The 25,030-nt window shown below is 40.8% G+C and overlaps 1 protein-coding gene across 1 annotated transcript in view; it reads right to left on the minus strand.

Moving 5' to 3' along the window:
• LOC138607860 (inactive N-acetylated-alpha-linked acidic dipeptidase-like protein 2) overlaps positions 1-25,030 on the minus strand; it is a 328,674-nt gene that overhangs the window by 161,434 nt on the left and 142,210 nt on the right. The window contains exon 8 of the mRNA XM_069680514.1: positions 9,016-9,108. Coding sequence (XP_069536615.1) covers positions 9,016-9,108 — 93 coding nt within the window. The remainder of the gene's footprint in view (positions 1-9,015; positions 9,109-25,030) is intronic.

A 25,030-nucleotide genomic window follows, 5' to 3' on the forward strand; every position in this document is an offset into this window, starting at 1 on the left:
TACGAACAGTTAAATTCAGCATTTCTATGAATCGTTTGATAAAAGAATAATTAATTATATGAACATTAAGTTGTGTTGGTGCTGCCCCTAGGCTGGCACAAATCATTAATGGGTCAACAAAGGTTCAGTGCAATTTAGCGGTTACTTCTTTTTATAACTGAAATTATTGCAAGCAGAAACTACTTGCTCATTTGATTAATAGTGTGCCAATGACGTTGTTGATGTTCTGTTCTTGACCAATTACATGTTTGGTACAAGCTGTTTTTAGAGGATAAGTCTTGGGATTTTTCCTACTTGGATGAATAAAGCAGAGCCAACTAGTATTGTATGTAAATGGACTGCACTTACAGTATATAGCACCTTTCTAGACTACATGTCACATCCACCCTTTCACAAACACATTCACACACTGATGGCAGCGGCTGCTATGCAAAGTGCCAATCTAGGAATTGGAACTACCTACATTCATACAGCGGGTGTAATTTGGGGTTCAGTGTCTTGCCCAAGGACGCTTTGACATACAGACTGTAGCAGTCGACCGACTACCACTGAGCCACAGCCACCTTATTCGTCATTCTGTCATTAAGCCCCAGATGTCAAAAAATATTAGACCCATCAATGAGCCACACAGTTGAAATCCTTTCATACCACATTTCATACAACATTTGTAGAGGATACAGAAAATCGATTTGACTCGCGTGTCTTTAAGATGAACACAAACCCAGGCCCTGTGCTTAATTTAACATAATGATATTGGAGAAACAGTAAGCCTGGCTCTGTTTGAAGGTATCAGAATCTGCTTACCGCCTGTCTAAAGCTCAATAATTTAATGTGACGGCTTGTTTCATAAATCCATGTAAAACTGAAGTGTAAAAACAATATGTCTTTATTTTATGGCAGAAGTATTCTTGTCTGGGTGCAGAAACTAAATTATTCCAAGTATCATAAAATTGTGGACTTCCTGTTTGGTTTGAGGTATGCCTGCAAGAGGCTTTTGTGCGTCTTGAGCCCATATATATATACGCCTACCAAATTTCATAGACCTAGGTGAAAGTAACCTCCATGGGGGGGCCTTTTTGAAGTTTTCTAGGGGGCGCTATGGAGCCATTTTGCGATCTCATGGTCGAGGAACCCTAATTAAGTCTGCTGTTTGAATAGCAACCTTACATTGACACCAAGACTCCAGCAAATGACTGAAAGGTATAACATATTATGTACGGAGCTTTAGGGGTGCTGCTTGGCAGATTCTGTTACCTTTCAGCTGAACCAGCTGAGCTGTGTCCTTCCATTTCTTCATTTTTCATTTTAGTAAGTGAACTTTATTAGTACTCAAAAAAAGCGCTGTGAAAAAACATCTTATTTAACTCAGGTGCAGGATTGTCTCTGTAAAAATAAACAATTTAGATCAATACTGACTTAAGAAGGCTGATTTTGTAAGTGAAGCTAACTAAAGATGGCATATTGATTTGAAACTAATGTTTTACATCTGTCCATTCTTTATAAGCCACAGCTTCATTTCTCTTTTGATAAGCAGTCATTTCATCAATTTCCTGTTGATGATTCAGAATGAGATGTTGAGTTGATCACATCCAAGCAAATATAAACATTTAGTGAAGTAAAGTTGGTATCATAATCACAATGTGTCTCCTAGGGAGTGTCTGATGCACTTTTGCTAGTTACACGGCGCCCAACCAGGGAACAAAGCGAGGCACAAGGCGCAAAGACGTTGGCTTAAGTCCCTGGATTATTCATAGCCGTGTTTTCGGCATAACATGAATCAAACCAATCAGAGTGTCAGCTGTCATTCCCTTTAAGAGCCCATTGCACCTGCAGGCAGGCGTGTTGATATTTACATGGCGGATTTTAGTCATTTTTCTCATAGAAACCGGACCCCGACCGGCTTATTTAACTTATTTCTTTCCACTGTGTTCTTAAACACACAGAAAAAAACACAGGTTACTGTACGATACATGTCGAAGCATGGATTGGTGTTAAAGCCACTGAAGTAATCCCACTGCCCAACAGAAACGAAAATGAAAAGAGTCATGCTGTGTACATTTACGCACGAGGCACAGCATTAAAGTTCTGTGTGCTGACCGTCAAGGAAAGGTCGGCTTTAAATGTTTATTTACTTAGTATGCTGTAAATGCTGTATTCTGTCCATGCGTAATGGACACTGGACAGTGCCAGAGGGAGTTATGTTTGAGTATGGTAATTAATTTACCTCCTATTGCTTGTGTGTGAGTGTGTCTCAGTTTTGGCTGGATTATAGAGCGCGTGCATCTGAATGAGCGCGCAGTATGGAGAGCTTTGTGTCGGTCTCAGTAGTTTTTGGCCCGTGTGCGCCTGGAGCATGAATCTACCTGAGGTGTAGCAGGTGTTTGTGAAGGAGAGCTTGTCCACATCTTCCTGCACTTCTCAGCAGATCAGTAACAAACCGAAAGCAGTATCATGATTTAAGGAGACGAGGGAAACAAAAGCTTGCAGTCTGTCCCTTAAACAACGTTTTTTCACCATATCTGCAAACACACTACTTTTTCCTTATGAGTAGAAGTGCTGCTGTGCGTCCCCGTGTGAGTGACAAGCAGAGACTCGTGCTGTGAAGTCTCCGATGTTTGTCCATAATGCGCCCTCTAAATAGCAAAGACAGACTACGGTGGCGCAAGTTCCCTTGATATATATACAACGTGGGCGCTGGGCGTGAAAATGATGACTGCGCTGGGTGGAAGATAGCAATGACAGTTTATATCTTGGTCATTCAAAAAACTGAGTTCGGCTTTGTTACAGTAACGCACACTGGACTTTTATATTGTCTGTACATTGCACACATTTTTTACTTTATACTGTAAGCTTTTTGCACTCACCAATATCCTGCACATCTGAACAGTTTTTAATTACACCTGTTGTACATGTTTTGTATTATATGTATTGTATTTTTATTCTTATTGCCTATTTTTTGTCTAGTCTTTTACTTATTTTTATTCTAGTTCTGTGTTAATTGTTGCATCAAAATCACCAAAACAAATTCCTTGTATGTGCAAACCTACTTGGCAATAAACCCCGATTCTGAATCTGATTCTGGTTATGGGTTTATGCTAAGCTATTATAAGATTATACGTTTTTTGAACTCCCAATCAATGCAAATATCTGCCCAAATATCCAGTGTTATTTTGGCTATGGTCAAATCAGGCAAATGTTTTTATAGTGTGGCCACCACACCTAATAAAACCCGAGAAAGATACCACATTTTCTAATTCTGTTTTGCAAAACCTTCTCAAATAAGGAACATATTCCAACAGATATAGAATATTTGTATATCTGTATAAGCAAGCAGCATTTTATTCGAGGATTGTTTGCATTGCAGGACAGAAAATGACCCTCCATGTTCTTAAGGCACGCATGATTCAAAACCTCTGCAATGCGCATTAATATTCATTCGGTTTATAGGGTCGAGGATGAGCACAGAACAGACATATGATCAAATGCCAACAACCAGTTAAAGCGTCACTCCTTCCAGAGATTTGTGGCCCATATTATCCGCTTTAGTGGCCCATTATGGCTGCCTAATATCACATTGTAAATCAGCGAGGTAATTTTCCACCAGTGACTGGGCAGGACAGGTACAGTAGCAAAGTATCGCTAGGAGTCGAGGGGAGTGTGGGAGAGGAGGCTGGAACAGGAGGACACTGTGGAGGTGAGGCGAGGACAAGATAAAGCATGTCCTCGGCAGAATAACAATTAAAAAAGGATAAGGGCAGAAACAGCGAAGCACGAGGGGCTGGGCTGCCATTTAAACATTAAAGGGACATAATGTGTTTGGAAATGACCTGAGCTGACACAGGACTGGGACCGGGAGGGAGACCAGCGAGGGCAGAGAGATAAAAAGACTCATTTATAATATAAAACAGTATGTTACTGTCTAAACCTTTTAACCCTTATTGGACTGAAAATTAAAATGTGTTCATGTTAATGAGACTTGTCATCTAATACGTCTCGTGAATGTGCATAAAGAGGCTCTGCCTTGAAATTAACAGAACCTGGAAGACACAAAGAACCCATGACAGGGGTGTTGGCAGAAATATTTTAATTTAATATCATGAATAAAAAACCATGAATAAAAAACGTCAAATGAAATGGGTAATTACTTTGAGGTCACTCATAAGAACCTGCACAGCCACATAACCTGACTCTACCTGTGTACCACAGCTTTTTTAGCGTCTAACCAACCATTTTCCTGAAGGTTGTGATTGATCCTGGAAAGCAAGCTCTGGTAAACTACTGATCACTGCACCTGCCCAGAACTAAATGGCAGAAGTCAGACACTAGCTTGTGAATTCAGTAGAGCATTTAGTGGCTAAAGAGACAGATATTTCCCTCAGGAGTTTCTGGAGTCAGAAGCAGCGCTTAAAGTTTGTTCATTTAGACTTCTGAAGGATTCTGAAGGCTAGATAGACAAAACATGACGTCAAATGTAAGCCTATGCTGTTTTGTGTCTTCTGGGTATGTAAAAGTGTAACTGTTTACCAGTGTTGTGACCAAGTCATCTTTGCTCAAGTCTCAAGCAAGTCTTGAGTCAATTTTTCTTGGGCAAGTCAAGTCGAGTCCTTAGTTAAGGCAAGTCAAGTCACTTTTTTCCACCCAAGATACAGCACTCTTCCCTGTAGTATCCGGTCTTTATTGAGAAAAGACAAGGTGTTAGTAGCCCGTCTAATAATGATATTATTGGCCAATTTCTATAACCAGTTCAAAAAGTATGACAATGAATTGCATCTGTATTATCTTGGCACAGACGCAGCCATGATGATGGTCCGGTCTGAGACAGTATTGAGTAGTAACAAGCACGACTGATGAAGCTTCTCTTTGTGGAAAAAACATCAGATAGCTGGGGTCTTTGATGTTGCCATAGGGAGGAGTTTGATTGACAGCCAGTCCTCCAATCATGACAATCACATACCGGGGAACTTTTTGAGTCGTCCAATCACAAATCCCAGTTTGCACTGCATACATACTTGATAGTTCGACAGAAACTTGACAACATTGAAGAAACACACGCAAGTCATCTGAATCTTCAAGCCTCAAGTCCAAGTCGAGTCTCAAGTCATTTATTTTTTGTCAAGTCAAGTCACAAGTTATCAAAACAGTGACTCGAGTTGACTTGAGTCCAAGTCACACAAGTGTATTATACAAAATGTCAAGTCCACATCTCTGCTGTTTACTACTGTTGACCTAATCTGTGTGAAATTATGTAAGTGATTATGTTTATCATGTTGTTGTGGAGTTCTTCTGTCGCTAAGTAGCCATAAATATCAATGCCTCATAGCACATATGTCATCACAGCTTGGGATACAACCTTTTTATTCATATCAATTAACATGCCACTTATTTTGTTAATTGACTAATTCAACCTATAAATAGTTTCGTCTGTAAAAAGGAAAATAGTGAACAGTGAGCTAAGTGAGCTAACATATAAAGGGGTGTTTTGTCAATCAATACTTATTACTATTTGTAGTTTTATCTGGTGTCATAAGCATGCTAATCCATCCATCCATTTTCGATACCACTTATCCTAGTCTGGGTCACGGGGGTCTGGAGCCTATCCCAGCTGTCAGTGGGTGAGAGGTGGGTACACCCTGCAGGTTGCCAGTCAATTACAGGGCTGACACATGGATACAACCTTTCACACTCACATTCACACCTACGGGCAATTTTAGAGTCACCAATGGACCTAACGAGCATGTCTTTGGACTGTGGGAGGAAGCCGGAGTACCCAGAGGAAATCCATGGATGCTCGGGGAGAACATGCAAACTCCATGCAGAAAGGCCCACTTCGTCCGAACCGAGTTTCGAATTTGGAACCTTCTAGGTGTGAGGCAACAGCGCTAACCACTGCACCACCATGCATAATAATAATTTCAAATATGCATTGCTCATTTCAAAACTAATGTATTCATATGGTTATTTTCTATAAACCTAACTCCTATCCTTTCTAGTAAAAGTCATGTTTTGTATTGCTAAAATGTATATTGTTTGTCTTTCATATTTTCCATATCGCAAGAATACGAATTAACAAGATTAAAATATAAAAGTACGTTTTTTTTCTTTTGTAAAAGGTTAACTACCACTCAGGAACATAATATGGCCAATTGCACGTCCACAAACTGCTTATTTCTAACCACCCAGCAGTTCATGAGAATACTAAAAGCTACCTGCAGAGTGAATGTTCCATCTACTTCCAGTAATTTGTACCTCTAGTTCAATGCAGATGGGAAAAGTGTTGCTTTTTTTATACACACACATCTGAATCAGCTTGATGAAGGCAGGCAGTTGCAACAGAAAAAGCCCTTAATATAATTTTTGGAGGCAATTCATATTCAATTTACAAGATGAATCATATCAACTCGTTCACTGCAGCCGCGGACATCATGAGTAATAGGGCTAATTCTGAGAAACCAGAGAGGATGAGACTTTAGGGCGATAATGTGCAAGAAAGGCTGCACCACCAAATAATAAATTAAGAGTTTATGACACAGGATCGTTTATCAGTGATGTAGTTTTACAATTAAATAAGAAAAATCCCGTACACTTTAATATCTCAAGGGATGTGACCACAGCAAACACCTTCTCACTCCAAACTCATCTCATCCAGCAGCCTGGTCAGTCGTTCTTTCCCCTCTTGTGTCAGAATTAAGTTAGCAAAAATAAGCATGCAGCTTCGGGTTAGACTTAAGAGGAAAAGTAAGGGATATTAAATAAGAAACGCCTGGTTACATTTTAAAATAAAGGCCTTTGTTTACATGGTTGTATTTTTGTTCAAATAATCTGAATACAAGTGTAACGCTGGTAAGCTCTATAACATTGGGTTGTCTAAGGGGGCTTTCACATTAGGGATCCGGGCCCGGATCCGAGTACACCCCAAAGTCCAGTTTGTTTGATTAGTGTGAACACTGTGTATCGTTCGTCGATCCGTGTCAACGAAGTCCTCTTGAAACGCTGGTCTTGAGTACGGTTGTGTACTAGGGCACGGTATGCATCAGATGAGAAAGCTAACCGGACCAAAACACGGAAGTGTACTGCTTTTTATAATGTCTCCCCTGAAATCCGAGTATGCGCACAGCACCACCGATCTCATCCTCTGAACTGCACGGCCATGGCTGATACCGTAGGAATGTAGGTAAGAGGGTCGTTCCTGAGATTTTCTCCAAAATATGAATAATATATTAGGCATGGTGCGAAAGTCAACTCCATTGTATGGGCTTGGGATCATACGATTCACACGCTTTTCTACACTGGAACAACAACATAAACAATCTTACGTAGTTGATGATACTCTTCTTCTTATTCTTGTTTTTGAGGTGCATTACCACCACCTTCTGCTTCGGAGACCTACCGCAAGTGTACTCGGGTACAGTTAAATTATTAATGTGAAAGATGACCGGCGGGGGAGAGGGGAGGGGGGGCATCCGTACTTGGGTACGGTACGAATCAATTGTACCTGATGTGAAAACGTCCTTAGTGTATCAGGGACACTGCACTTTGTTTTATACTTACCTTCTAGAACGAACCTACTTGTTCACCATAGGTAATTACTCCTCCTCTACCGCTCAAACTACCTGTTCAGTTTTAGGTCCAATTTTATTCTCTATTTATATGCTTTCACTCGGTCACATAATCCAGCGCCACAACGTCTCTTTTCATTGTTATGCAGATGACACACAGACATACCTTCTGTTGAGACCTGGGGACTCTAAAAGCCCAGCTGCTGTAAGAGACTGTCTCAGTGACATCAACTGTTGGATGCAACAACATTTTCTACAACTCAATAATTCAAGATCAGAAGTCGTACTGTTCAATCCACATAACTCCTCTAATCTCATCGAGAGTGGCCACGGTGCCCTTTCTGCAAATATAAAGCCAGCTGCCAGAAATTCAGGAGTAATGTTTGATTGTCATCTTACCTTTGAAACACACATCAAAAAAATTGCACAGTCATGCTTGCGCCAGTTACACATTATCTCCAGAATAAAACCAATACTTTCCCAATCGGACCTTGAAAAAGTCATCCACGCACTCATCTTCTCCAGACTAGATTACTGTGACTCACTCCTTTCCGGAGTTAATCAAAAAGCACTCTCTCGCCTCTAACTAGTCCAGAATACTGGTAGTAACAGACAACATCACATTAACCCAGTCCCGGCCTCCCTACATTGGCTTCCTGTTACTTTTAGAATTGAATTTAAGATCACTTTCAAAGCACGTACGGATCTGGCTCCAAGCTATATTGCAGAATTGTTGACACCTTATGAGCCTGCTCGCAAGCCTTAGATCCTCAAGTGGGGCTCTTCTGCTTGTTCCTAAGTCGAGGCTTAAAACTAAAGGAGATGGTGCTTTTGCCGTCGGGGCCCCTTGACTTTGAAACGACCTGCCTGAGGAGATAAGGCTCGCAGAATCAGTGCCATCTTTCAAATCACTTCTTAAAACTCACTTTTATGTGATGTCATTTGTGATGTGATGTTTGTGTTTGTTTATATTTTAATTTATTTTAATTTATTTTCCTTTTACCCTTTATGCTCTGTTTCCTTGATGCCATGCTTTAACACACATTTACATCTTTTGTCCTATTGCTTTGCCTTCAGATGGACTAAGTTTGTATTGTCTTGCTGTATCAGCCACGTTGATTGGGTTCTTTTGTTACCTACTGTGTTCATGATTGCTTGTTTGTCGAAGCACTTTGTAAACTGTTGTTTTTAAAAGGTGCTATATAAATAAAAATTCAATTATTAATAATGACTCTTGAACCCAGGTTTCCTGAAAGTTACCAAGCAGGCAAACATTTATTACATGGAAGCATAGCTCAGAATATAAAGAGGTGGGTTGAATGTTAACATACTTTCAGTCGAACATTTTTCATGTTTGTATGAAGGAAGGAGTGCAAGGTTATTGTCGGCTACCATTATCATCTACACCCACATGTCCTATCACTACTATCACTGCTTGATGATAAACATTTTTACTGACCTGGGTTCCTCCTTCCTTTCAGGTATCCCACAACATTGTAGATCTTTTTGTATGAGAGCTGGTTTCCGACAGTCAGGGTGATCTTCTTTCGTTCTGGGAAGAATAAAAGACAAACTCTAAGGCAGAAGAATGAATGTTTTTGGAATGTGTAATAAGTAATTTCCCACATGATCCTAATTTTCAACCAGCCTTGGCCAGTTTAAAGTTGTTATGCTAGTGCCTGAGTGATACTGAATCCACATTTCTCCCCAGTGTGATGATAGAGGAAGATACTGAACTCTTATTTTGTAAGTAATGTTCCAAAGAGAGCATCAACAGGAAGCAGCATGGCTTTTAGTTCAAACTTATACCAGACTGGGCGGAAAACAAATAGAAATCAGGGGAAGGTGGAGGTAAATAATTTAGAGGTGGCTCACAGTGTTTGGTTGATCCAAAATGCAGGACGGAAAAATAAAAGCAGCCACCAGACAAGCAACAGGTTAGTTTTACGCATGCTTTGCTTTTTTCATTCACTCTGGCTGGTTTTGATCAGTATATCTCAACTCCTCCCCCCTAAAAACCAAACAAACCACTTTTATCCATCCATCTATCCATTATCTAACCGCGTATCCTGTGTGGGGCCGTGGGCAGAGTACACTCTGGACAGGTCAACCAGTCAGTCACAGGGCTGGCACATAGAGACAGACAACCTTTCACAATCACACTCACACCTACAGGCAATACAGGGTCACCAATTAACCTAACAAGCTTGGGTGTGTCCGAAACCGCATACTATCATACTAATCATTCTAACCGTGACGTAAAATTGAGTACGTCATGCGTTCCCATCACAGTATGCAATTTTGTGTATGCGAGAAATGCCTGGATGTATACTAGATCGGCTCGGATTTTTGAGTATGAGACGGGAGCTCACTAGTTGTACTCAACCGCCCCAAAATGCATTGCGGCTATTCAACTTCTACTATGGCGGAGATGGACTATACTACTAATATGCTTTGCCACATCCATTTATTTTTGTCTCCACAACAGAATCATGCAACAGAAGTCCCAGGAAGGATGTAAGAGTATGAACATTTGAAGAAAATAAATGACACCTGTTGACAGAAAAAGGTTTAAGGTAGATTGAATATGAATGTGTCCTTGTTATGCAGGTTATATAATCCTGGTGCCTTCACAAAACATATTTTGTAACTGCAAATAAATTGAATATGAACGTTTTTTTAGGAGAGGGTTGCATATTTATACACAAGAAAGAGAAGGTAATAAAAAATCGAACAAACTTGATTTATGTGTGTGAATATGATTTTCTCTCAGGTTTTCCAGCTCTGCTGCATGTTTGTAATGTTCAGATTGATTGATACAAATTGATAAATAATCAGCTGAAACCACTAAGTAATTAAGTACATGTACAATAGTTTAAAACACAGACACACACTCTGATGGACAGTAGTTTCTTCTGTCAAGTTCCCTCTGTCGCACTCTGAAGAAATAATTGGATTATGTCGAGCAGACGAGAGTTAAACGACAGGTCTAATTACAAACACAATAAAGAAGCACACTCCTATGAGGAAACCACTCTTCAGAAGTACTATGTGCACGAGCTCTGTCTCAGTTGTACATTTTGTAAACCCTAAACACCTGTTCATTTGTAACACACACCTGGCCAGCAGAGTAAATGTATTATAATCCAAATAAGAGAGATGTGATGGATATATAAGGATAGGTTATTGGGAAAAAAAGACCTGACCCTATATATATATTTAAATTACCATAGATGGTCTCTTTTGTCTCTTTTAATAAAATGCACAAAGGGACATTCATACTTTACCAGACGCTTTCTTTTAAAAAAATGTTACACATTCACATCGACAGAGATGTCTTTAATGACATCTTATTGGTTGCTTTGGATAATGTCTGTTGGGGTAAAATACACATGCCAAATAAAAAGGAGTGCACAGCTGCTTTTCTAGCTTTAACCTTAAGATGTTCAGTGAGATTCACCCAGGACTTATACTCAACAGAAGAGACCGTTCAGTTCAGTCACCGTTTATCGCTATAGGTGCCGCCAAAAAGAATGAAACTGAAATCTTCGAGAGTAGCACTTTAACAAAAATGTAACAACAATAAAAGCGGCTGTGGCTCAGAGGTAGGAAGATCAGCGGTTCGATCACAGAACCCCAAATTGCTCTCGAGGGCACAGCCATTTGTGTGTGAACATGTGTGTGAATGTGATTAGTTAGTACTGATGAGCAGCTTGGTACTTTGCATAGCAGCCTCCGCCATCAGTGAATGAGTGTGTAAATGTGACATGAATTTGTAAAGCGTTTTACAACTCTAAAGCTTTATGCAGATGACGCACTCACGTTCCTTTAGACTGCAAAGATTGCTGACCCTGATTTCATGCAAGCAGTGTGAGAAATATATATTGTTGTACTGACTGTGGCATTGATAGACGGAGAGATTAAATACATTTTACTCTTAAATCAATGTTTAAAAGATTTATGCAAAAAACAAAATGACCTCAAGCAGAAATGATGTCCTTCATATGAAAGCCGAAAATGCAAACGTGCACTAACATAGATGGAGAAACAAGACCACACTCAAACGCAAAAACACACATGCCGTAGACCTCTGTGTAATATCAGACAGAGCAGTCACTTGATATTGTGTCTGCCTGCTCTGCTGCCTTGCTGGACGGCGGTGAGCTCTAGGGGGGCTGATGGCTGGATATCTGAGGGAAATACAGCCGAGGTGCCAGTAAAGATGCGAAGCAGCAGCCCAAACTGTGTGCGACAGAGGTCCCCTGCCTACAGCATGACAGCCCACTTTCCCGGCCGCGCTCCCGTCCTCCATCCCCTCCCCGCTTGTCTCCTCGCCCTCTCGCTGCTTTTTAATACATTATAAAAATTCACTGCTTTCCCTCATAGGCGCCACATAACCCATTTATCACTTTTGACATTGGCACAAATGACTTTGGCTAAAGAGCAGGGATGGAACATGTGGCCTGTTTGTGTATTCAATCTGCAGACGCACGCACAGAGGGCAGCGAGAGATTTGTCACGGAGTAATTCTCCTTCATGATGAATGGGTTTACAGATAGGGCTGTTTCTACAGGTAAGAGGTGACGCTGTGTTGCGTATTGAGAGTTTATGAAAATATTTAAAGGCACTACAGTCTGTGTCAGATTTTTTACAAGCTAAATGAGATGTGAAAGAAGACATTTCTATTCCTCCTCTCAGTAGGTACGTCCCATGAGATTGTGTGATTGTGCGCTTAAAATAACAGGAGTGAAATTGAAAATACAAATGCTTGAAAGTGGCCTAATTTTGTATCAGACTCAAATTAAACACCATCTGACCAACAGTGATATGTTTTACAGTGTGTTCTCTTGAAAGATTTCTTTCCTCTCCCTGTAAGCAGGGCAGCAGGCTGGTTTGACAGACCGTCTCTCAAGGAAACAGGTCCTCCCTCTGCACAGCCTCTCTGTCTCTGAAAACAGCCCTCAAACAAGATACTTAACCTCTGTCCGCTCCAAGGACCATCACACATGACTGACCCCAATAGAAGAACTTTTTCCAACAAGTCCTCTTTCTAAAACTACAGAATAAATTGCGTTGAACTGCCTTCCCAAACACGGTGTACAACAGTTACAAAAGTGATTTATACCAGCGCTGTCTCTTTGGTTAAAGTTTCCTTAAAAAGAAACCATGATATTTCTCAAAATTTACTATCCGATCAGACAGAGAAAAATGCGATGCATGTTTATTACTGTTGTTAAGGCAACTACTGTTGTTAAGGCAACCACCAAATCATTAGCTGTCATTAACCTAACCGTTATATTGTAAACTGACAATAAACTGACCGCTCTCTCCTTTCATCCTATTGCAAAATAAGAAAAAACGACAATGACGTTGGGCGCTTTTCTGCTTTGAGTTGAGTTTTCAACTCGAGGCGCTCAGAGAGTTTCCTCAAAAACGCGAGGCGCACAGAGTGGAAAAAAGTGAGACGCTCTGCGACGCAAAAGCAGCACGCCAAAAGCGCCCCTCTCATTGAAAACAATGACAAAAAGCCGCCATGGTCCACTAGAAAAGACAGTCTCGGTCCGTTTCCAAACGAACCATGGTCTGGTTTGATTCCGGTGAGAACATAAACAGTCTTAAAGTAGGACCTAATACAGGAAACAAACCATGAAACTGTGCATTGTAGTTTACGGGTGCTGACATTTGCAGAGACACGCAGCAAGATGAGTAGAGGACAGACATGGGAGTGGGCAATGAGGAAACATGGAAATATGGGCTGACCAAACAATTTCACAAATGCTTGTGGAAACGCACAAGAACATGGAGGTATTCAAACTGTTCAGTGAAAAACTAAAGAAGAATGGAACTGATTAAACCGTGGAACAGTGTCGGTTAAAAGTAGCAGTTTCCTCGTGCATTAAAACTTTTGGTCGGCTGGTAAAAGCTGCCGCGTGAACACAAACCAAACTCGAGGCAAAATGCAACTTTGAAACAATTTGGTCTTTGATTCGGACCAAAACAAACGGACTTTAAGTGTGAATGCGACTTAAGAGTGTTTTGGAAGAATGATGGTAATGGCAATTTGTTCATTGATATTTTTACCATTATCTGTTTTCTTTCAAAGACAATCTCTTTTGTAGCCACCTGTCATAATGATGGACAATTGAGGCTGATCAATAAGCTATGAAGTGCAATAGCAATGACTAAATAATGAAAGCCTATTATATTAGAGGCAGTTACTAACATATTGGTATTATAATTCATATTGTATTAGAAGGTAAGGTGGACATTGATGTTGATCAATTTATTATTGAACGTAATTAGCAACATCACAACTGTGATGCATGAGATAATTTATATTAAAGTAAGCAATAAATATAAATTAATTACATGTTCGACATAGTACAGTTGCTGAAAGCATTAAATTGTTGTCATCATGATTATATTTATTTGTCTTTATGAATGGTTTTGAAATATTACTTGTAACGGAATCTTCTTTGCTGCCATTAAATATGTTTAAATTCAAGCATGGATACAAGCACTGTTATATTTCAGTGGTGACGGCATCAGCAACTTTGAAACACACCTGTTGTCACAAATAATTAAATCACATCTTGCAATAAAGCAAGGTTTTATCACCCATGAACCTACACATTTAAAGTACAAGAGCCACATAATGAAAATAGCTTATATATGTATATAATCATGGTCTATATTCAGAAGCATCTTAGTGCTGTTCTCTGCAGGGTTTTAAATGCAGAGTTTAGAAGAAAAGGCAGTAAGTGAATGATCAATAGTGGTGTAATTAAAGGGCCTGGGAGCCCTTTCTATAAAGCCATTTCAAGTTGTTCTGCTTCGCTCGCCTCTGCCTCTGTGGCCTTGCAATGTAATTGCCAGGGAAATTTGTTACACTTTCGGCATTTGTTCTGAGTGGGAGACCGAGAGAGGCAGAAAGGGAGAGAAAGAAAAAAAGAAAGAAAGAACTGCATGTATTAGAAAAAGAAATGAGAAGCGAGACAAAGAGGGAATTCAGGCACAGTTGACTTGCTGAAGTCATGTGTGAGAGATGGAGAGAAAGAGAGTGAGAGGCTGGATGGCACATCACGTGGACCTTTTGCCCCTCCAGTGTTGCGGGCTGGTCCTTGTAAAATACACCAGCTATGGCATTACATGTAAAAACACTTCATGGCCAACCCAGTGCTGACATTCAAAAGTGGATACATGTAAATGCTACATACAACGTTATTACAGGATACAATAGTGGATAGTAATGGGGAGGCTTTACTTCAGCCGGTGCCAATAAAGAATTGGTGTGGAAAAAACAGAGCCCCGACATCAACCCCATCCAGCTCCTCTGGGACGAACTGGACAATGACTACAAGCCAGACCTTTGCACCTGTGATGAATGGATGACATCACTATGGTTTTTTGTCTGAAGGGAACAAATCTTTGTATTTTCAACATGAAAACATGATTAAATATCTGGAGTGCGACTCAATTAATGTGTAAGCCAGTTATGAGAAGATGTGAGAACATTTGTCAACTTAATTTATTGTCAATATGGTCTTTTAGAACACCATCATTAACCATAAAAACACAATGTTATATTTGTAGATGAGCAACTCAGCAAATCAAGCTGAGCTTAAGTGCTATGATCTGTCAGCTGGGAGATGTGACCCACAAACCCCCTTTACTCCTTTTGTAAACACACCCAACAAACCTTTCTGGCTTCAAGTCAACAGAACAAGCATGAACACATGAACGTAAACCTGGAAACAGCAGAGTAGGGTTTGTCATTAAGTGTTGAAATGTGTGAGTACGACCAGTAAGCCTTGCCAGAGTAAACAGGGGCTTGCAACATGCCTCAGAGGTAGTGATGGACCATCTATGTAATTGTCTGGTCAACAGACAGATAGAGTCAGAGCCAAAGCCCCAAGGCCTGATGGGAGACAGGTTGTGTTCAGTGAATGAATCAATCTGAAAGGGCCGGAAAGATGAGAGAGGATGACAAGCTCTCTCGTACGAACTCCTACAAACACAGGCAGATACATGACCACAGACGAAAGGAAACTCACAAGGCTATTCTCCAGATCAGCAGACAGACATAAAGGGAAAAAAACAAATGCTTAAAGACAGAAAGATTATCATAAAGGGAGGGCAAATGCAACAAGACTGAGCTTATCAATGTGACTAGATATTTGTAGGGAACAACAGTAGGTTATTCCCTGGTGCTAAGTAGATGGATGCTCAACAGTTTGTAAGGTGTTGTTAGTCCTTCTGGTAAGTAGTGTGTGGTTAGTCCTTTCTCATGTTCACAGTGGTTCAAAGTGAATTTTTAGAGCCAAATATATATACACAAATGCACAAGGTCGCGTCCATCGGTTTCCATGTACCCTCAGATTCAAGGAACCCTCACTATTGGTTTGAAGGTCTGTGTTCTTTCTTTCCTACATGTAGCTAACATTAAATTGTCTGTTTGCTTAAAGTTAGGCAAAAAAATATCTAGCTGGTTAACTTTAGGAAATCATTCGGAACATCATGCTGTGTGTTAAAATAAAGAGTCAACTTGGAAGAACATTGTTCTGGTCCTGAATTGTTTCGCCCCTGGCCACCAACCCATGCAGACTTTATCTTTCGATTACTTTACTTGCTGAACAGGCAGAGCTGTTATTCTGATCTTCGAACATTGCCACAGATGAGCTAACGTTGGAGTTTGCCAATGATGGCCAGTTCTCATGCAGGTGCTAAAATATCTCCAAATTGGCTCATAATAAACCTGGGTTATAAATGTATTACTGCACATTAGATTTTGCAGGTATAAGTTTAAAAAATGAAAAGAAAGAAAAAAGCCTGATTTATGATGTTTTTTTAGGTATGATTTGGCAGTGCTACAGATGGGCCTTCCAGAAAAAAGTTATATGAAGGATAACAGTTGATGAGCTTGCATGTGATAAGAATTATATTCTATATATTACAGTGTTTCCGCTACATACATTTTGTAGCGGCGGCCCGTCAGCACAGAATTATTGCCGCTGCAGCTTCAGATTACTATGTCCTGAAGTGGCAATTAAACGTCTCTGTGGAGATTTCCGCTCCAAATGAATGGTCGTTCGCCCACTCTCCTTGTTGAGGAAGAGCACTGAAACACTGACAGGAGTCACGGGACGTCAATCACACGTGAAGTTATGGCAACCAAATAAACAACAGCGGGACCAGTTTACTCCTCACACAGTGTTCTAACGGCCAAAGCGGGTCTGCTCCGCATCACTGACATCAGACGCTTTCTGTCCACACAGAATCATATGCAGTTCAATTACGCAATGCAAACAATCCACGTGCAGTTGTGCGCTCAAGATCAAACTTTCAGATCCCTGGCGATGTCCCTCCGGCCAGCTACCACAATATTGTAGTGAAATAAATTCATTGATTGTCGCTGTTTATAAAGCTTATAAGAGGTGCAGATTTAATATAGTTATGACCGTTTTGATCCCTACGTCATTAATAACGTCCCTCGTGCACACGCGGCTCACGTGCTGTGAAAACTGAATTGCAAGAGAAAATATTTCACTGTTGTGATTTAATTAAACAGACTGCTGATGAAGACAGTCAACACAGCATACAGTTACAAAGCCTTTAATTAATGAGATGATAGCAATTGTTTTGATATGATGTATGTAAATATACACAGAGGCAAGGAAATAAAGATATAGATGCACACATTTGCACACACATACACGTATAGTGCTAAGAGAACTGCGAGATCGTTAAGGTCTGACGATCTCCACCGAGGGCCCCTGAGCAATTAACCAATGGCCAGGCAATAGAGCCAGCCTTAATTGAATGCGAATTAAAAGAGAAAAAATAAGGAGAGACGGTATTACAAAGGGAGAAAAAAATGAAAGGAGGCAGACAGATGGAAACAAATGATAGTGGGATCCCAAGAGTGGTCAGAGGTGCAGCCAATCGATTGGAGACAGATTACATCTCTCTCGCTCTCTCTCTTTAACTTCCCTTTTGTCTCTCTCCCTTTCTCGAGCCTATTCTCTCCCTCTTTTCAACTCATTTGATGTAATGGAAACACTTCAAAAAGCAGCCTACCTAGCAGAACCGTATGGTGTACACTAAGCTCGGTCTACACAGATGCCTGTCTTCAGAGAGTGGGGATAAACACGAATGGGCACACACACACACTCAGAAATGTGCACTTCAAAAGCAAGCATACCTCTGCCAGAGCTGGTTTGGCTTCTGACTCACAATTCTGATTCTGTGACAAATGAAAGATATCTACTGACAGAAAGAGACTACTTACATTGGGATTCTACAAAGCTAAAAGCTGCAAAAAGTATCAATAAAGACACCTTGAAAAGCTTGAAATCCAAAACAACAGATGAAAGCTCTCAGTTTGAAACAACACAAGTGCAAGAGTTGGACACACACGCACAATTTGCCCTCCTACACTGAAGGATCAATTACAGTCACGTCTTCAGCCACTGCTTTTTGGCGGTGCATTATTGATTGCCTGTGTGACTGACTCAGAAAGCATGGGTGCATGACAGTGACGAGCATGTGTGTGTGACTGTTATCTGTGCAACATGGGAAACAGCAGAAATCAGTGTTCCAGTCAGTGACCAGCTGCTTGGATTTATTGGCAACTGAATGGATATGGACAGAGCATTCGCATGCACAAAGGGAAAACATGCTGGCAACAAATGATGAGGACTACCTTGCATGCCCCCCAAAAAACTGCTGGGGTTGGAAGGAGGGAGGGGGGATGAGTGAGTGGAGGCTTAAGTGAAAAAGAGAGGAGTTAGAATGAGGGAATGATGGAGCAGAAGGTGGCAGTGTGGTGAAGGCCTGCGGTGATGATGCTGAGATAAGAGGGGATTTACTCTGGAAAGCAGGAATTACCTCGTAATACTATATCCATCTCATCTCTCTCTCTCTGTCCCTCTTACACACATATGCACACTCTATCTAACCATACACACAACCACCCACATACACTTCAATATCCCAACACTACTATTCATTACTCTATGTGAAGCATCACCTTATAGGATCACCCCAAAACTGCAAAATCTCACTGAATCGGCATGGGGCCAACATTTGACGAAGACTAAAGTGGAGACACAGCTGTTCAAGGTTTGTGTAGACTTACAATTGAGATCCAGGAGTTAGAAAACCGTAGCTGTATCACTGCCTCTCCCCCCAAAAAACCCACAGTGTTGGTAACAACATGTGCTGAAGGTTCCAGGCAGGCAAGCCTTTTGGGGTTGTGCAATCAATGGCTGTTGTCTCGCAGATTCAAAGTGGAAGTATACTGTGGTGTATTTCTAGAAAAATATCTTTCTTTTAAGCAGGAAGTAAAATACTATCTTAAAGTTGAGCTGGCAGTGGTGATCATCACCTCCATAAAGAGCTATGACAGACTATTTAAATAGACGTGATTCAGCCTGACGTGTCAAAAAGGTGTCATTTGCACATGTACTGAACACCTACACAGTTCAGATTTGCACGGCACACTGTAATATCAGCGCGTTCTCATACCCAATTGGTCAGACTCCATTGCTGTGCAATGGCCCTCAAGGTTTTATATAGATACACAATTAAGTGTCTACATGAGATGCACTGGGTTTTCAATAAATGTAAACCCATTCCACCCCTTTGAGTGATGCTGTAGAGGGACTGAGAAAGTTCACTTGGGGTGCTGTATTGGGCGATGAATGGATCAAAAAACGTATAGCTTTCAGAAGCCTTGTGAAACTGAAACACAACACTATGTTTTTAACCCACATCTTGATGTTTTTTCTTACATTAGCCAAGGAGCCTTCCTGAACCTAACCATTTTGATAATGGTGAATGGACTGTACTTTCATAGCATTTTTCTAGTCTTCAGACCACTCAGAACGCTTTTACAGTGCATGTCACATTCACCCATTCACACTCACATTAACACACTGATGGCAAAGGCCTAAGTGCCAATCACCAATCAGGATTCTATGGCCATTCAGACACCGACTGCAGCCTTTGGGAGCAATTTGGGGTTCAGTGTCAGGCCCCAGGACACTTTAACATGTGATCGCAGCAGTCAGGGATTGAACCCCCAACCTTCCGATTGAGAGACGACTGCCTCAACCATTGAGCCACAACTACCCCAAACAACGTGTGATGAAGGGACAAATAAATGCTAACTTGAGCATCTTTATGAGGTGGTTTGTAAGTAAGTAGGCATACTTTTCCTTTAAATCAGAGCATTGCTGTGCTACAGTACAGCCTGTTGGAGCCCCTGATAAGAGCTGTACACTCTTAGTCTTGAGAACATTTGGTTGAACCAGCCCTTTAGGTTATTACTTCATCTCCTCGGTCACCTTTCATTGCCTTTGGTGTGTTTGGATGACAAGAACACATACGTTTTGTGTTGCTAAGGAACTCTTGCTATATATATTTATTTTCAAAACATTTTCTATTTTAATTTGTGTGTGGGTCAATTAAGTGAAGGCAAGTCCTACTTTCATTGCGAGAGAAATGACCTTGCTGCACTCACTTATTTCCCTCCTCTTTTGTCGCCGTTTGTTTACACTGTTATTTTTCACACATTATGTTTGCCCTTAGGGTTGTCAATGTCCTTCCCTACTTCACTCATGTTTTAGTGTTCTTCTTTTTCCCTTCAAGGAGGCATATTGAAACCCCGATCATAAGAAAGTGTCTCTTTTATTTAATCCCTCAATTTATCTATTCGTTCTCCTTTTGTGTGAAGGTAAAACTCCTACAGTCGGAGCTTGTCCCTGCATCTCTTCCCTCACCTCATTCACGATAGGTTAATTAACAACTGCATCTCATTTATGATGACCCGACCACGTGGCGCACGCAAGAACCAAGTCAAATTACAAGGCAATCAAAACTGTAGCGCTATAAAAATTGTTCAAGTAATTAAACAGCACAAAATAACAAGAGCAGGGACAGCACACATCCACAATAAAAAGGGAATGTAATAAAGGAAGGGTGAGAGAGCAGGTCTATATATAAACTCCCATGAATGCTAATCTTTTTGGGGGTCTTTTTTCAGATGGTGCTGTGTTAGGAGAACCTTGAAATAATGGAGTGAGAGCAACATTCTACATGAGTCACTGACCGGCCTGCTGGGCGACAGGTACAACTGCCCATAACGTATAGCCTAAATGTTATCTCTGCATGCCTCTTTAGCTTTATACCTCTTGCTTTTTCCTTATCCGCACTTCAGGTCAAAAGATATGGGCTCAATATGGGCTTTTGAAGCTCAATACCCAAGCACTTTGGATTGAAGCAGCTAAGACTTTTTACCTTGGTCTTGGAAAGTGGAAAGGCCTCTCAAGCAGGATTCAGGATTCAGGGACACAAGAGGCATTGGGAAAAGGTGCTAGGTTTAGTATTGCCATTACTGAGCAAACCTTGACAAAAAGGCCTCCAAATTGAATGTCAAACGTGTTGTTTGCAACTCCCCTCGAGGACAACACGTAAAAGTGTTTCCTGATCCGACGCACCCACCGGTGGAACAAGCTGAAATGTGTGTTTCCTTTCAAAACAGTTAAAGTCATGTGAGATAAATAATACTGCTTTCCTGATCTTGGTCAAGTGGTTTTGGGATGTTTTGGAAAACAATGTAGTTTACATTGAAATTATTTTTGTCTGGGTCACCCCTAAACATAATGGTTACATTTACTTGGTTAGGGTTCCAGGATGACAAGTGATATAGGAAAATAATAGGAAACTGGACATGAAAGTCTGGCATTCTGTTGACCCAGTCATCCACCATCACCTCATCTTTCTGTTGATTTGGTAGGAGTGTAATAAAAATTATAATATGCCCTCTTTTACACCCCTTGGAATAGAGTCAGTCTCTACTTCTGATGGCCACCAGAGGGCTTGTTTCTTAAAACACATCATTTTGGAACGTTTGCTGAAAAGACTCTTGTTAAAGTTTTATAGGGTGGACAGTTTTCCTTCCTATAAAACTGCAGTTTTTTAATGGTTTTTGGGGTGGAATAACATGACAAAAGGGGGCAAAAACAAAAGCTAGGCAATGAGACAATACAAACAACAGTTACCGTAATGTATGCAGGATATACTGATTAGCTACAACTGTCATGCCTGCCCGTTAGGTTAACTTTTCTTTTCTTTTTTCCTCATGTGTCTTGTCTGGTACTTCCTGTTTTATTTTGAAATCACTCAACCCTGTTTCTGTTTCAGGTCTGTGTCCTGCCCCTCCCCGTCATGTGCTCACCTGCTCCTGATTGTGCTCTCCCCAGCTGTGTCTCATCACCCTCATTACCTCATGTATTTTACCCTCTGTCTTCCCCTGTCTCGTTGCCAGTTTGTTTGTATCCTTGTGTCGCGTTCCAGCATTTTGTTCCTAGCTCTTGTTTTTGACCTCTGATTCTGACCCTGTTTGCCTTTATACCTTGCCTTTTGCCTCACGTCTGTTGGATATCTTAGCCTGATTTTTGACTGCCTATTTTGTGTACCGAACCTTGCCCGGCATTAAAACTGAAATCTCTCCACTAGACATCTGAAGGTTTGCTGAGGTATCTGGCACCAAGACATTAGCAGCAGATCCTTAAAGTCCTGAAAGTCACGAGGTGAGGCCTCCACGGATTGGACATGTTTGTCCAGCACATACCAGAGATGCTTGATTGGATTGAGATCTGGGGAATTTAGAGGCCAAGTCAACACCCCAAAGTCATTGTTATGTTCCTCAAAGCATTCCTGAGTAATGTCTGCAGTGCGCATTATCCTGCTGAAAGAGGCCACTGCCATTAGGGAATACCGTTTCCATGAAGGCGTGTACTTGGTCTGCAACAATGTTTAGCTATGTGGTACGTGGCGAAGTAATATCCACATGAATGGCAGGACCCAATATTTCCCAGCAGAACATTGCCCAAAGTATCACACTGCTTCCGCCGGCTTGCCTTCTTCCCATACTGCATCCTGGCGCCATGTCTTCCCCAGGTAAGCGACACACACACACATCCAGCCAAAGTCGCTCACATCTTTGCGCTTGCCCATTCAAGACAAAATGTTCACTTGCAGCCTAACATATCCCACCCACTGAAAGGGGCCATTGTTATGAGATGATCAGTGTTACTGACTCCACCTGTCAGTAACACTCACTGACTGGTGTATAATAGTCTGGGAGTAGAGATAATTTTAAAGTAAGGCACATGGCTTCAGTCAGTCAACTCATTGGCCTGTGGGTAGTACTTCTGAAAAAAAAAAAACCTAACCCTTGCCACAACGAAGTGAGGCAGTGCAACCGAGAGATCTTGCAACACAACCACAAAGCTGCCGCCAGAAATTCCAGGCCTAGCATAGCCCTGGCCTGCTGTTGTAAAGCTGTGACCCAGCAACAGCTCAGCAAAGTCTGAGAGTATTCAGCCCATGCCAGACCAGAGGCCAACACTGAGCTCCTCTGACATCTATGACATACTTTAATCAAGGAAGACTCTCCAACTGCATCATATCCTTTCAGGGGTAGAAAGGCTAATGATAATATTAGACCGAAGACTAAAACAGGCCACACATTGCATATGAACCAAACAGTAAATCGGCCTAACCTTTGTGCCTACTTTTATCATCCCTCCATCTGTTTGAAAAGAGTATTTTCCAAGTATGTCTACTGGATATGGGGGCATACTGTTCATTTGTGCATGAACCTGTCTATAAATGGCATTATAAATCCAGGATAAATGTAAAATGAAATCCATGGCTTACTTCTTCAGTAGAAAATGAACCCTATATAGCTTTGTCTCAGAGTCTCCCTTTCCTTAGCCCAACAACTCAAGCTAAAGTTGACCAAGCAACCACATAAACAATCACCATCTGCAACATTTTTCTTTACTACATATGTATAGGAGCATCCGGCAAAAAACGTAGCCTGCCTGAAAGCCGACTGAGAGACAGAACGGCCAAATGACCTGCAGGACGATGCCAACAATGGTGGATCGCTTACTATGTTTCTGGGCTGTTCTAAGATCCTTTCACAAGATGTTGTCCAGTTTTCACCTCTTTATGTAGCAGCAACCCTTATCCACCAGGTACATCAGTAATATCTGCTTGTGTATTTGGCTTATATGAATCTTTTCTTCATTCTTTTTTTCTTTTATGAGATGGTTATGGTGATCATATTCCATATTTGTTTATGCGTAGACGTTTAAAATAGACATAAACGTAGAGGTTTAAATAGTCATAAACCTGACAGACGTTGTCAGAAGTTGATTCTTTAAATGGAGTTCACAGAAAATGAAGTTACTGTCTGGAAATAACAATTTACATAGTAATAACCCATGTTCTCTTTAATTTAATATATTAAATCCAAAAGATGTCCAATAAATATATTTAATCCCGAGGGGAGAACTACTTCAATACAGTACAAATAGTTTTTTTTAACACACTTTTAAAGTAATCACTTCACATCAGGGAAAGTTTTCATGTAGTTACAGAGAGTTAGAGGGAGAAAAAGAAAGTGAAGAAATATGAAACCATGACGTTTCTCAAACATGTCCAGAGGATATTTAAACCGCGGTGGAGTTAAGGTAGTCGGGTCACTTCTGTGACTCAACAAAGCCACATTTTCTGGAGACATCAGGTTATGAACTGAATGAGTCAACATACATTGTGACTGATATGCTCGGAAAGGTAGGCGGTGGTGAGTGTGATCCTTTTTGATGGAGCAGAGCTGTACGAAAACAACAGTTCAGATGCAGTAAAACTTTCTCTGGTCAATAACATGTCCATGTATTGGTAGGTGTACTTTTCGATCTTCGATTACTTCCATTTCCAAGCAGGTAATTCTTAAATTTTAACAGAAAATTCAATTTATCAATGCACGGACACACAGACACTTTTCAACTAACACAGAAAGTTGTATGTCCAATTTGGGCGTGTCAAAGTCTCATAATGAAAGCATTAAAAGAACAGAAAAAGCAGAACATCTTCACATTCAAAAAAATGTAGGCAATGGTTGGCATTTTTACATTGATTACCAAAATACTTGCTTTTTATTTTTCTGACAACTATATAATCGTAACATCGTTCCATCTGTAATCTGAATCAAAGACGAGAGATTCATCTTTATACACATAACAGCAACATGCTCTGATAATGCAGTCAATATGATTGAAAGGGATCCCTGCAAAGCTGGTAATTAGATGCAGCAGGACATCTGTAGGACAGATGATAATATAATCACCACTGTTATCTTGCCTAACACTTGTTTAATGGAATTTTTTATTATTTTAGATTGAACTCCACATCCTGACACAAATACAATCACTTCCTGCTTCTGTCCAGACTGTGGCGGCAGCAGACTTAGCAAGGTCCAGATTAACTCATGTCCTGCAGGTCTTCCAGGGGGACCTTAATGTGTAAGGCTTTTTAATAACAGATATGTATGCATATCTCCTCCCTGTTGGACATTCCTAGATTAAATCCACAGGGATGCATCCTTGGGATATCCAGAG

Source organism: Semicossyphus pulcher, unplaced genomic scaffold (assembly GCF_022749685.1).
Source record: "Semicossyphus pulcher isolate SPU_LCO1_2020_fin unplaced genomic scaffold, fSemPul1.0.p SCAF_4, whole genome shotgun sequence".
In the NCBI taxonomy this organism is placed as follows: domain Eukaryota; kingdom Metazoa; phylum Chordata; class Actinopteri; order Labriformes; family Labridae; genus Semicossyphus; species Semicossyphus pulcher.